The 13,234-nt window shown below is 44.1% G+C and overlaps 1 protein-coding gene across 6 annotated transcripts in view; it reads right to left on the bottom strand.

Moving 5' to 3' along the window:
• Positions 1 to 246: 246 nt before the first annotated feature.
• The window catches only part of PAK6 (p21 (RAC1) activated kinase 6), a 168,182-nt gene continuing 155,194 nt past the window's right edge, over positions 247 to 13,234 (bottom strand). For all 6 annotated transcript variants that reach the window (XM_068253438.1, XM_068253439.1, XM_068253440.1 and 3 more), the window contains 4 exons: positions 12,854 to 12,980; positions 10,267 to 10,392; positions 9,040 to 9,174; positions 247 to 2,656 (listed from right to left, as the gene is read on the bottom strand). In XM_068253438.1, the coding sequence (XP_068109539.1) occupies positions 2,489 to 2,656; positions 9,040 to 9,174; positions 10,267 to 10,392; positions 12,854 to 12,980 (556 nt within the window). In that variant the 3' untranslated portion in view covers positions 247 to 2,488. The remainder of the gene's footprint in view (positions 2,657 to 9,039; positions 9,175 to 10,266; positions 10,393 to 12,853; positions 12,981 to 13,234) is intronic.

Here is a 13,234-nt window from a genome sequence, read left to right on the forward strand (position 1 = left end):
AGGTGCCCATTAACAGTACAATATTTAGTGAATGATTGTATTTTCGATTAGATTATTCCAATCGTATTGTATGAAAGCATAGAACCTCGTGTGTTCAAGTTATCCTAAAGGATCACATTGTCGATCGATCAAGAAGGCAGATTTTCTGATCATAAGTTTGGATTCTTAAACCCTCTCCAATCCTATTTTTACATCAACCCCGCACCCCCAGCCCCCCCCCCCCCCCCCCAAGTTTACTTTTACACTGTGTACATGGGTGATCTGAGATTGCTTCAGCAGTGGGTGCTGGTGGGGTCTTTACCTCCTTGCACTAGTGCATCGGCGCGGGGTGGGGTGATGCCTGTTCGCACACTGTAGTTCCGTCTCATATTCAGGGCCGGTTTAAGCGGCTCAGGAGTTCCGGGGCAAAGGTAACCTGGGGTCCAGTCCACCCACAGCAAAATCCCCAGTAGCCTCTCTTCCTCCCTAGCAGCATGTATAGTTGAAAATCAGCAGCATCGATCACTTACTTTGGAAGCAGCTTCCCAGGACTCCACACTCCATCCTCCCTGGGGACAGCTCGGCACTATTTTCCTTGCAGGCATGCATGCACTGACGTGTGTTACATGCCTGCGTCACGTCGCTGTGGCCGGGAGGAAACCATGGCAAGACATCGTGGATCGGGAGGCGGCGACGCAGAGTCAGGTAATTTATCAATCTAACAATATTCCCCTGCCTGCTGCTGCCGCCTTACTGTCTCCCACCAGTGCCAGGGTTGCCACCTCATCCATTTAAATACCGGCACATATGAATTATACATACCTTGTGGCTAGTTAGATGCAGTTTAGGCACCCTGGGGCAATTGCCCCCTTTGCCTTTATTGTAGCACTGGCCCTGCTCGCATTGCACACATGCCAGCCTAATGACATAGTCCAACACTTTTATTCGCATAGCCTGACCCGTGACGCACTAGATCCGGGGCCATGCAGGAGGCGGGGAGCCCAAATACGCCAATATAATATTTATATTAAGTGGCGCGGCATGGGGTCAGCAGTGATCCAAGTGTCACACTTAGTCCGGCACTTTGATAGAAAGGATCTGGATTAGATTCGGCGAGGGCCCCTCTAGCGGCAGCCATTATGCTTCCTGTCAGACTATGTCAGACATTGGAGTTGAAGGGGAAAAATCCATTAAGGGTTAATCCTGTGAATCGATTAAATATGATCTTTCATTTCAATCTGAATGATCTTATTGAAAATAAGATCGCTCACTAAGAATTGTACTGTTGATGGGCACTTTAAGGGCCCTTTCACCCTATATATGGTACTATGCTTTTTTTTTTTTTTATCAGAACCCATGCAAGCATATGCATTTTTGCATAGGGAAATCATTTTAGCTTTCTCACTATATACAGTGCTAAGAAGTGTGTTTTTCAAAACAAACAAAACAAAAAACTGCTGCATGCAGTTATGTCAGGAAACTTGCGCCATTAGGACTCACGCACACCAGTTGCATTGAGATGAACTTTTACATCACACATTTTTTTTTTTAAATGTCTGACGTCCCCACCGTATGCGTTGCAGTGATTCCTGACGGATCCTGTGTGCTGCCACATTCAGTACCTTGAATAAGGTCTGTGCTAAAATGCAGAGAAATTGCCCTGGGCTGTGGTATAAACACGGCCGCCTGGTGGAAGCAAGCTCTTAAGCTTATGGAAAAATTGAAAAAAGGGTACAAATGCACACAAATGTGTACAGACATGCATAAACAATGCATTGTGTTTCCGTAAGCACATTTGTGTTTTGTAGTATGAAAGGGCCCTGTCGTAAGCTGTTACTTTTTTGTGCAAAAGTTTTGCATCAACCTTGTTGCTGTGGCTCTTTTATAAAATGTTAACACTGTTATACTCAGCTTGATCTTATACAGGATTGTCTTATAGAAAGCTGAACGCAGGTAGACAGCACACTGCATTCCAATGGTGCTAATAGTGATTGTCATATACTGCATATGTTTGTGGAACTATCACCCTCTGCTGGATATCTAAGGAAGTGGCTTCAGTACAATAGCAGCTCTGTGCTGCAGATGAGTTATACAGTAATAAGAAAATAAGGTGCCTCTGCTCTAGTCCATTTTATGTCTCTCAGTGTAAAAATATCTTTTTCTTTTACCGCTTTGCTGCTAGTACAGTCAGCAATGAGGTTTATGAACATTCCAGGAGTGAAATGCTTAATAATTACTGTAAACAATCATATTTAACCCTGTTGTTGGCGAGGAGGCCTGTAATCTGCAGTCTGGGAAGTCCAGGTTGCCTGCCGTGACAAATAATAATCTGTCGTATAAATATAATTGGCACGACCGCACTTATATTTAGAAGCGGAATGTCTCTCCGCTGTCTCCATCCACCAGGACGTCAGTTCATAATAATCATAGTCAATTAGTCCTTTCATGGGTGGGTAAGTGAGACAGTGTTGTGCACTGAAGATTCCAGTGAAGTGTCATTTTCCCAGTGCTAGCAGGTAGAGTTCCTCTTGTGATATTGTTGGATGAGCGGCACGAGGCACTCAGGCAGGCCAGCTTGGAGAAGGAAAAAGTGGTCCAAAAGCTCCTTGGCTGTGGCTCTTTCGGTTGCCTCCCGAGCCAGCATGCGCTCTAAGAAATCTCTGAGAATTGGAGATGCCTAGGAAAGGAGCAGAAACAATTATTACAAGTAGTCCTATCTACTGGTTCATTGTCACCATTGTCCTTTCAATTTCCTACTTAAAGGGAACATGAGATGGGAAAAAGAGGGGGGGGTTCAAAAATGATACATGCCTCCTGGGGCTTCCTCCAAACTGATCTCTCTGTCCTCCTGCACTACCTGGATTCTCCACAATTCGGCCGTGAAGTCCTTCAGCATGTGGTGTACTGGGTATGCGCAGCCTGGTCAATGCTGCTGGTGACGGGAGCGCAATGGGGGGAGCCCGCAGCTGGACTGCGCATGCTACGACTGGCCCCGACTGAAGGTTCTTACTGGCTGAATTGGGAAAATCCAGGTGGCGCAAGAGGATGGCAAGGGGATGATCAGCCTGGAGGGGGCTGGAGGAAGTCCCAGGTATGTATCAATTTTTTATATCTCCCATCTCAGGTACATTATAAGACAAAAAACATCTGTAGTACCTAAGAATGGTACACACACAAACATCATAAATACAGGCATGATCCCACAGCCTTTGGGAACTACAGCCAGCGGAGCTATGAACAGGCACACTCAGCTTAACCTATACATGCCTATTTATATTACTAAGGTCATTTGAGGGTTACAGGTGTGAAGGCTTCCTTGGCTCCAGGGAGTCGCAAGGAAAACATTGTTACTTATGCTGGGAATACACGTTTCGTTTTTGCCTTCGTTTAAACCTTCGTTTCGATTGTGCCTTTTAACCTTTTCGATCCCGAAATAATCGATCGTAAGGTTAATATCACCACCCACGGTTTCAGTTTTTTTTTCGATTCTGATGGTTTCGTTTTTCCAATGATCGAAGGCTGCAAAGAAACGAAACGTAGTACAGGGACGGACGGCATAAACGAATATATAATCGATCTGAACAGCCATCAAGCCTACCAATGGCTCGATTAGATGGATAAAGAGAGATAATATCAAACATGTTCGATCACTAGTCGTTCGTTTTTGGGGTCTATTAATCGAAACTATAATGAGATTATGACTATTTTCACATACGTTTTCAACACTCGATTCGTTTACCGAACGAATTGAAGGCTAAAACGAAGGCAAAAACGAAACGTGTATTCCCAGCATAACTGACCTGCGGAAGGAGGGTAAATCTGCGAACCGTATAGTCATTGTGCAATAAATATCTTTAGCAGTAATTGCTAAACCATTAGCTCATTCTTCTAGAGAGGTAGGTTGACTTATCACTCTCTATTTTAACCTTTTTATGTATTTTATCATTTTGGCACCTCCTTCCAAAAGTTGCTACATGCTCAATTGATTTTTTTCCTCCAAATCCTTCTAGGAAAACGTTCAGTGGAGGCCTATAATCCCTTCCTACTCCATTGCAATGTGGGAAGACAAAACAAGTAGCGGGGAGCACCAAAAATGTGTGAAAACGCGGGGTGCTGGTTAAGGGGAACAATACACTAAACTAAAACAAGACAAAGCAAACAATGTCCGCACAACCACTGTAATGTATGGTAAATCCTCTCCATGGCAATGACTAGGCATGCTCAATCCTATTGGGCGAACGCTTGTACAGACATCAGATGATTACATCAGATGGCTACCCGTTACTTGGGTACCAGCAGTCTCAGAGACTGCTGGTACCTGGTTCTGGAAAACTGGGGAAGTATTGCATTACAAAATACTCGTAAAAAACACCAGCAAACTCCAGTCCTGGAAGGATGGGATTGTCACATCTTTTAACAATAACAATAATATTTTTATAGTGCTTCTGTGACTTGCCTTATACAGCCTAAAAGGCTCTGGAAAATGATTATAGCTCTAATTAAAAGATTTAATGAGATGAGGATTGCCAACTAAAATAGCTCTGTACATCCCAAAATACTGACATGGATACTGCGGCCAAAGACTGGAGTTGGACAACCCTGTCATAAAGCAACGCTGAAGATAACTCAGGTAGCAGGAACAAAGCCAGCAAGGAAAAGCTATAAGGTTACCTATGATGATTTACTGTCCCTTCAGACAGTGGCACGACCCACTTGAGTTCTATTCTCAAAACCAAATACCAACACTAGGGGCATAGCAATAGACCCTGCAAGGGATGCAGCCACAGGGGGGCCCAGAAGCCACAGGGGGCCCCGTGGGGGGAGAAGTTTATATTCCCTGTCCTGAGAGACTGACAACTAAGGACACAGAGAGACAAAAACTGTCTGCTTTCTGCACAATTGTTCTAATGACTGCATCTGCTCAGCCACTGATAAGGAATCATACAAAGTTTTGTAGACAAACATTTGTAGACAGTCCCTATTCAGTGTTCAGTGTGCAGAAAGCATGGGGGAGGGGGCCCCATCAAAAGTTTTGTAGGGGGGGCACAGTGATTTCTAGTTACACCCCTGACCAACACCCTCCAGTCCTCACTTCCATGTACCCTAAATGAGATGGGAAACTGAAAACTGAAAAATGTGCGTCACAAAAGTATGTGGAATTCATTCCTGCTCCTTTACCCCCAATGTGAAAGTAGGACATTGTCATGTGTCCTACAGAGAAGTGACATACACACAATCCAGTGCAGTCCATGTTAATCCAAGGCTTTAGAAGGAGTAACTGAGCAATGACCAGTAATTTAGCAAGTCTTAGTGGGTGAGATAGTTTCTATTTTAGCCACCCAACGTCTTCATATATTGGGGCATGGTGGGGGGAGTAGAGAGATTGCTTTACTCTCTGGGGAACTAAAATTTGAATCATCGCAACATAGCATTTCAAGACTCTACTCATTTGGTTAATGGTGTAGTAACAAATAACATCGTGTTAGGTATTCTAATACATAATGCTCCATTCCACCATGATTTACTGATGCACGGAATCCCACTGGTGAGAGTTAGGAAGCCAAATTACAGGGGTACCTTAAATGTACAAGTGGAGTAGTAAGGGGTCTAGTGAACTTTTTTCTACCTTACTTAAAGAGGAACTGTAACGACAAAACGGCCCCTGGGGGGTACTCACCTCGGGTGGGGGAAGCCTCAGGATCCTAATGAGGCTTCCCACGCCGTCCTGCGTCCCTCGGGGGTCTCGCTGTAGCCCTCCGTACAGCGGTGACGCAATATTTACCTTCCTGGCTCCTGCGCAGGCGCTCTGATGGCTGTCGGTGCCGAAGTAGGCGGAAATACCCGATCGCCGTCGGGTCTGCTCTACTGCGCAGGCGCAAGTTTCCGGCGCCTGCGCAGTAGAGCGGACCCGACGGAGATCGGGTATTTCCGTCTATTTCCGTGCCGAAAGTCGCCACAGCGCCCCCGCTGGAGCCAGCAAAGGTAAATATTGAACTGACAGTCGGCACAGTCGCCGGCTGTTCGGAGGGCTGCGGCGAGACCCCCGTGGGACAGAGGACGGCGTGGGAAGCCTCATTAGGATCCCGAGGCTTCCCCCACCCGAGGTGAGTACCCCCCAGGGGATGTTTTTCATGTTACAGAGTCTCTTTAAATGCAAGAATATAAAAAAGTTATCTGGAGGAAATATCTGGCTTAGTGAATTAATGGTAAAAATCAAGTCTTAAAGATAATCTGTACTCTAAAATTCTTACAATAAAAAGCATACCATTCTATTCATTATGTTTTCCTGGGTCCCTCTGTGCTGTTTCTGACACTCCCTGCTGCTGTTTTAGGCAGTGTTTACAAACAAAAGACATGGCTGCTAACCAGAGTGTGATAGGCTGAGAGGAGAGCTTGGAGAGGGTGTGTAAAGCTTCTGCCTATCACAAGCAGTGCTGCACATTCCACACATTCCAGCCTGAGCCCAACAGAGCCGACAGAGGAAAGAAGATAAGATTTATTACAGAGACAGTGAAACTAGGAAAGGCTGCAGTAAGCCAGACCACATTAGAACAGGTATAGGAACTTATAGGATAGAAGTAATAAGGCTCAACATTTTGTTACAGAGTCTCTTTAAAGGGAACCCGAAGTGAGAGGCATATGGTGACTGCCATATTTATTTCATTTTAAACAATACCGGTTGTCTGGCAGTCCTGAATCACAGTCCTGAAACAAGCATGCATCTAATCAGACTTCAGTCAGAGTATGTGATCTGCATGCTTGTCTATGGCTAAAAGCATTAAAGAGAACCCGAGGCGGGGTTCTGACAATGCAATCCACGTACAGAGGCTGGGTCTGCCTATACTGCCCAGCCTCTGTTGCTATTTCAAACCCCCCTAAGTTCCACCTGCGCTCTGCAATCCCCCATAAATCACAGCCGCGCTGTGCGGGCTGTGTTTACATCTGTACTGTCAGTCTGCGTGCTCGGGGGGCTGACAGGGGCCTCCTGCATAGCTCCGGTCCCACCCGCGTCCCTTCCCTCCAATGAGCGGGGAGGGAAGGGACGTGGGCGGGGGCCGGAGCTATGCAGGAGGCGGGGGGAGCGGCAGACTGACAGTACAGAGATAAACACAGCCCGATGTGACACACTGTGTGTCGGCAGCGCGGCTGTGATTTATGGGGGATAGCAGAGCGCAGGGGGGGCTTAGGGGATTTAAATAGCAACAGAGGCTGGGCAGTATAGGCAGACCCAGCCTCTGTATGTGGATTGCATTGTCAGAACCCCACCTCGGGTTCTCTTTAAAGGCAGAGGATCAGCAGGACAACCAGATAACCTGCATTGTTTAAAAGGAAATACATATGTCAGCCTCCATATGCCTCTCATTTCATGTGGGCTTTAAAGCAAATCATGAAGTTAGAAATTCACTTCAGGTTACATACATTCCTCTGTAGATGAAAGGTTCTGGATACCATAAGGTCTTGCCGGCCTTTGGTCCATCCCACTGGTTGAAGCTGTTCAACCTGCTCGGTCGAACAGCCCTTTGACACTCCTTGGGCAGCCTTCAAAACCACTCGAGTCCCTGAATAGTTCCAAAGACGAGTGTATCAATACTGTGCACATGTAAACCCAGGCTCGTGTATGCACAGTACGGATGAGCTCATCTTCAGAACTACTAAGGAACATGAGTAGTTTTGAAGGCTGCCCCAGAAGACTAAGAAGATTGAATAACTTCAACAGGGAATAGCACAGGAATGACAGGACAGACCGAGGACTGTGAAAGGCTCTATGGTAAGCAGAGCCTTTCCTCCAGAAAGGAAAGGTACGTATGTAACCCGAAGTGAATTTCTCACTTAAAGAGGAACTCCAGCCTAAACAAACATACTGTCATTAAGTTACATTAGTTATGCTAATTAAAATAGATAGGTAATATAATCTCTTACCCACATTGTTTTAAAAGAACAGGCAAATGTTTGATTTCATGATGGCAGCCATCTTTTTGGTTGAAAGGAGGTGACAGGGAGCATGAGACACAGTTCCAACTGTCCTGTGTCCTGAGCACCTCTCCCAGTTGCTAGGCAACGTGAATAACAACATAGGAAATCCCATCATGCTCTGCACAGCATCAGGGAAAAAAAGCCTGGGCTTTTTTTCTTTGATGGGTGGAGCTTAGATAAAAATGCAGCTAAAAATTATGCTTTGGTAAGAAAAACAAAGTTCTTATACTGTGAAACTGTTACTAAGCCTTTTCAGTTCTGCTGAGTAGATTTTTAGTCCGGAGGTTCACTTTAAGATTTGCTTTAAGAGATACCCTCTTCTGTAGTGCTCACTTGCTTTGTACAAAGTATATGTGACAAACATCAAGACGTTTCCATTATCTCTTAAGGTCATCCCGTGTGTTTGTATTCTGGAATGTTAAAATGTTTGCAAACATTTCTGTAAATAATAATAACCAGAGAGGGTTAGTTTCTCCGACATAAATTCTTCTTGATGAAAATTCTTGGAGACGAAAGTTGCCAAGTGATAGATTTTTATTTTTCTAAATGTTTGGAGACAATCATGTTCTGCTTCCTGTTTAAAGGAAACCAGAGATAAAGAATTAAAAGTTAGTTATACTTACCTGGGGCTTCCCGCAGGTCCAGAAACCCTGATCGCTCCCACGCCACGGTCTTCAGCCTTCCCCGTTCGCCGCACCGGCTCACGGACTTCCAGGGGGCGTGGCCAGCCTATGCAAAGTGAAGTGCACTCCTTGCGTATCTCTCCAGCAGCCGCTGGAGAGGTACGCAAGGAGCGCACTTCAGCTACGCCTTGACTGGCCAGTCGGCTGAAGTCACGGGAGGTGGTGCGGCGAACGGGGAAGGCTGAGGACCGCGGAGTGGGGGTGATCAGGGTTTTTTGGAGCTGTGTCCTTTAAGCTTGCACAGGAAGCAGAAGTGAAATATAATCACAAGATAATAACCAAAGACTTACAAATCCCCTACAGGCATTCTTCTTTGACAATTTATGTAGGAGAAATTGACCATCAGTCCATCACCAAAAATGTTTGGCAATAAATATTTCTCACTAGAGATGATAATACTCACTTTGTGAGCGTTCCTCAGTTTCGGAGGTGGGTTGTCCCGCAACCTTTTCATGGCCTGCACAGGAGAGTCGCTGAAATATGGAGGCTCACCATCAACCATCTCAATCACCATGATCCCCAAAGACCAGATATCCACCTTTTGAGATATAAAGGATAATACAAACACTTAAAGTGAGCCCAAGGTTGAATGTTAATAGTAATAGGGACACAGAGGCATGTTGCTTGGTTAATTACATACATCTGTGTCCTTTCTGTGCTGGTCTTTGCTCCCATCCCCCCCCCCCCCCCAACAGCTGCACTCTCACCCCAAAATTGCCTACAGTGAGCTTGTCGGCAGCTTAAAAACAAAAGAGGCTTCCTTGAGGCCCAGTGCACACCAAAAACCTCCAGCAGATCTGCAAAACGCTAGAGGTTTTTGAAGCAGATTTCAGAGCGATTCTAAGCATGTTTAACAAGGTTTTCTAAACATGCTTAGCGTTTTTTGCAGCGTTTTTGTGTAGCAGATTTCAAATATTGTTGCAGTAAAGCAGTTACTGAACAGCTTCTGTAACAAAAACGCCTGGAAAACCGCTCTGATCTAGCATTTTTCAGAGCTGTTTTCCACTTTCCTATACTTTAACATAGAAGCAGAAACGTCTCAGAAATCTAAAAAAATGCTGCAGCCCCCCAGTTTGCATTTGTGAAAAAAAAAGAACCGCTCTGGTGTGCACCATCCCATTCACTTTCATTAGCCAAGTGGTTTTCCCCCTGCAGGTGTTTTAAAAAACGCTCCACAACCGCTCTGGTGTGCGCCAGTCCTTACAGAAGGGGGACTCCCGCGCCACACCCACTCTGGCGTCAGAAATACCCTCTCACTGACCCTTCCCTCCTCTTGCCTGTCTATGTCTCTGCCTCTTCCCTGCCCTCCGTCCTTGCTCCCGAGTCTCTTCTCTGAACTGACAAGATGACAGGGCGGCTATAGGCACAGAAAATAAGGTGCATGATAGGAGCAACTGAGCATGCCCAGAGCTTAGGCCCTCTCATGCACTATCCTTGGGGACATGCCATGACCCTGGAAGTACTTCTGGGTCATACCAGTCTTGGAAAATATATATATTTTTTTCATTCCATGGACAAATGTAGCAACAGAGAACTGCGTGAAGCAGTGGGTCGGGATCTGGAAGACACAAATAAATGAGTTATGCACACAACTCCTATTTATGGAGAAATATAAGTCAAATGACTGTACCTCTGTGCCGTATGAAGTCCTCATTATGACTTCTGGGGCCATCCAGTATGGGGTGCCGACTAATGACTTCCTTTTTGGAACATCTTTACTAATTTGAGCACAGAATCCGAAGTCAGAAAGCTTTACCTGGAATAGAGAAAATCACAGTTGTAACTTTCTATCTTTCTAGTATAATGACTGTACAACAAATTGTATGTCTCCGTTCTTAATAAACACAGCTAACGACCTATGGAAATCTTTCTCCAGTTTATAATCAAAGTCCCAACAACAAGGTAAAAATTATGATGCAGCACTAGTATAGTAAAATGTAAATTCAAAGCTAACAGTTTTGAGTTTATGAAAATGATGAATTGATGCATTTCATTAAAAACATGAAGGAATATAATTTTTTAGAATTGGAGGTTTACCACCTCATCCCCTAACCACTGTGTCTTCTTCCCTAATGTCTCCAACCTACTACTCTCTAGACTGTAAGCTCACAAGGGCAGGAACCTCCTTCTAGTGTTTCTAATTCCGCTGTAATTTATCATCAGAGCATGCACCAGTATTGGTGATGTCTCAAACCACACATCTATTATGTGTGTACAGTATTTGTATTGCTAGATGTCCTGATTGTACAGAATGTTCAACTTCTCATGTATCTAGTCTCCCTTTTATTTGTTTTATACTATGTACAGTGCTATGGAAGATGTTGGCGCTATATACATAAAACATATATGGGCTTTTTGGAAAGTATTCTTACAGTTATGCAGTGTTCCTAACAAATATACATGTATCAAAAGGAACTCAATATGATGTTATCCAAATCAAGAGGTGCTCAGTAAACAATGACATTAAAAGGCGAATAGCATGCAATAATGTAGAGAAACACTACACTATAAGATGCCATGGGTAGTGATTCACCATCTGCATCTAAATCACATGACTGGTCTGCCAACATTTTAAGTGTTGCTCGGGTAATCTAGCAGAATTGAAGATAGATGACACCAGAATGGTTACCTCGTACATTGCGCTTTAGTGGTATTAAAAGGCTGCCTGTTTCTGAGTGACTCAAACGCCTATGGGATTGGAAAACTACGGCTACTTAAACTAAACCTGACTATAAATGCACAAAGATAATGCATGAAAATAAGAGCTTGCCTACAAGCTACTGCTTTTTTAAAGCCCAGAGATTTTAAAATTCATATTGTACATTTTGAATTGGTGCTTAAAGGTTCAGAAAGTCTGTCTTTTTAATTACAGTATACTAAGAGGAATTGATGTGTCAGGATAACGGCTGATATAATAAAGAACAGTCCTACCTCATCAGGAAGATTTTTTTAAGAGTTTTATAGGACACCTGAAACAAACAGCACATTTCTTGGAATTCGCCAGCTTCTTCGGGTTAATACAGTGTCTTAGCGATCACAGCAATAAGCCAGGAGTGCCTGTAGAGCCTGTATTATTAACCTGAAGAAGTGGATGAATCCCAAGAAATGCATCTTTTCTTGTAGTGTCCAATAAAACTCTAAAAAAAACCTCCTGACAAGGTATGACTGTTCTTTATTATACCAGCCATTATCTTGACACATCAGTGAGTTGCCTCCTCCCTCCCAGTAACGTTCCATTGCCCTTTCTAGGGGCTATCCCTGCAGTTTATTGGTTCCAGTGAACCCTTTTTTGGAGTGTGACCAAAGTCCGGAAAAGGACTTTCCATCTGAGTGGAGAAAGTTCTTTCCACATACAACAGTGGTTGGCTAATTATTACCCGGGTTTGTAAGTAGTAATATTTGGTACTTATAATTCCTTTGGCATTAAATACTACACTACTATTGTGCTCCTGGTTGCCTGGTTGCTCTCTGTCATTTTTTCTCTTTCCAGTCACAGGAGTTCTACACAGACCTTGTCATACCAGACACCCCCCACATGTCTTTTAAATTGGATTTCCTCAGTGTACTGTACAGTATTTATGAGCTGTAGTTTAATTGAAGACTGGTCCCACTAATCCTGTTGCCAATATAACATGACTAGAGACAGTGTGCCAATGGAAGCAGATTAATGTAGCAATATGCTACACCATACTTTTAATAGATTTGATGATGGATTTAATATAAACATTGAATCCAATGAGACTCTAATGAAAATGTTGCTTTACTAAAGTCGTTTTGGCACTGATACCAGACATTGGTTATTCTATGCAGTTTCCAATGGCGATTTCATTAGTTCAACGGACAGCACTCAAGTAACGCAAGCGTTGCTATGGTAGCAGGTCACTAATATGTGTTACCATAGCAATGCTCGCAGTACTCAAGTACCGTGGGTCGTGCTAATAGTGTAACTCCCAGTACACAGCTGAGGTAGTACTGGTAATCGTGCCATGTGCTGTCTGTGCATGGCAATATAACCACTAGTTAGTGCATCAAGCATTCCGGTTTGTATGTCAAGTTAAGGCAAATCATATGCAACCCAATGAAATTAACTTCCTGCCTTTGGATTAGACCAGCAGACTGAGGCAAATCCAGGAAGGCAAATGCTTCCATATTCAGTCTGCCATACATCAGTAGGTCCTTGTATGTAAAACTAAATGCAAAGGCTGACAGAGGCTCACCCGGCCGTCTAGTGTGAGAAGGATGGAGTCGCTCTTGATGTCTCTGTGTATGACGCCCTGAGAGTGCAGGTATTCCAGAGCCTGCAGCACAGACTTGCACACAGTAGCAATCTGCTCCTCATTCAGCCTGAAATAGAGAACAGACAGAAGACTTCAGATCTACCACTGGAACATATTAGCACAATCAGCTAGATAAAATTCCATCCTTATTATACTTGGCTGCTGCATATTCTTCTTCTTCAGAGCATTTGCATTGTTTCTAATGGATTCCACAGATGTGGCAATACCAGCAGTCAGTTCTCTGAATTACTGTATGTGAACACTTTATTCAGCAAAGCAAAAGGTCAACATTTTAAAGCCATAGGGATTGATTAACTAAGA

The sequence above is a fragment of the Hyperolius riggenbachi genome, chromosome 9, assembly GCF_040937935.1.
Source record: "Hyperolius riggenbachi isolate aHypRig1 chromosome 9, aHypRig1.pri, whole genome shotgun sequence".
NCBI lineage: Eukaryota > Metazoa > Chordata > Amphibia > Anura > Hyperoliidae > Hyperolius > Hyperolius riggenbachi.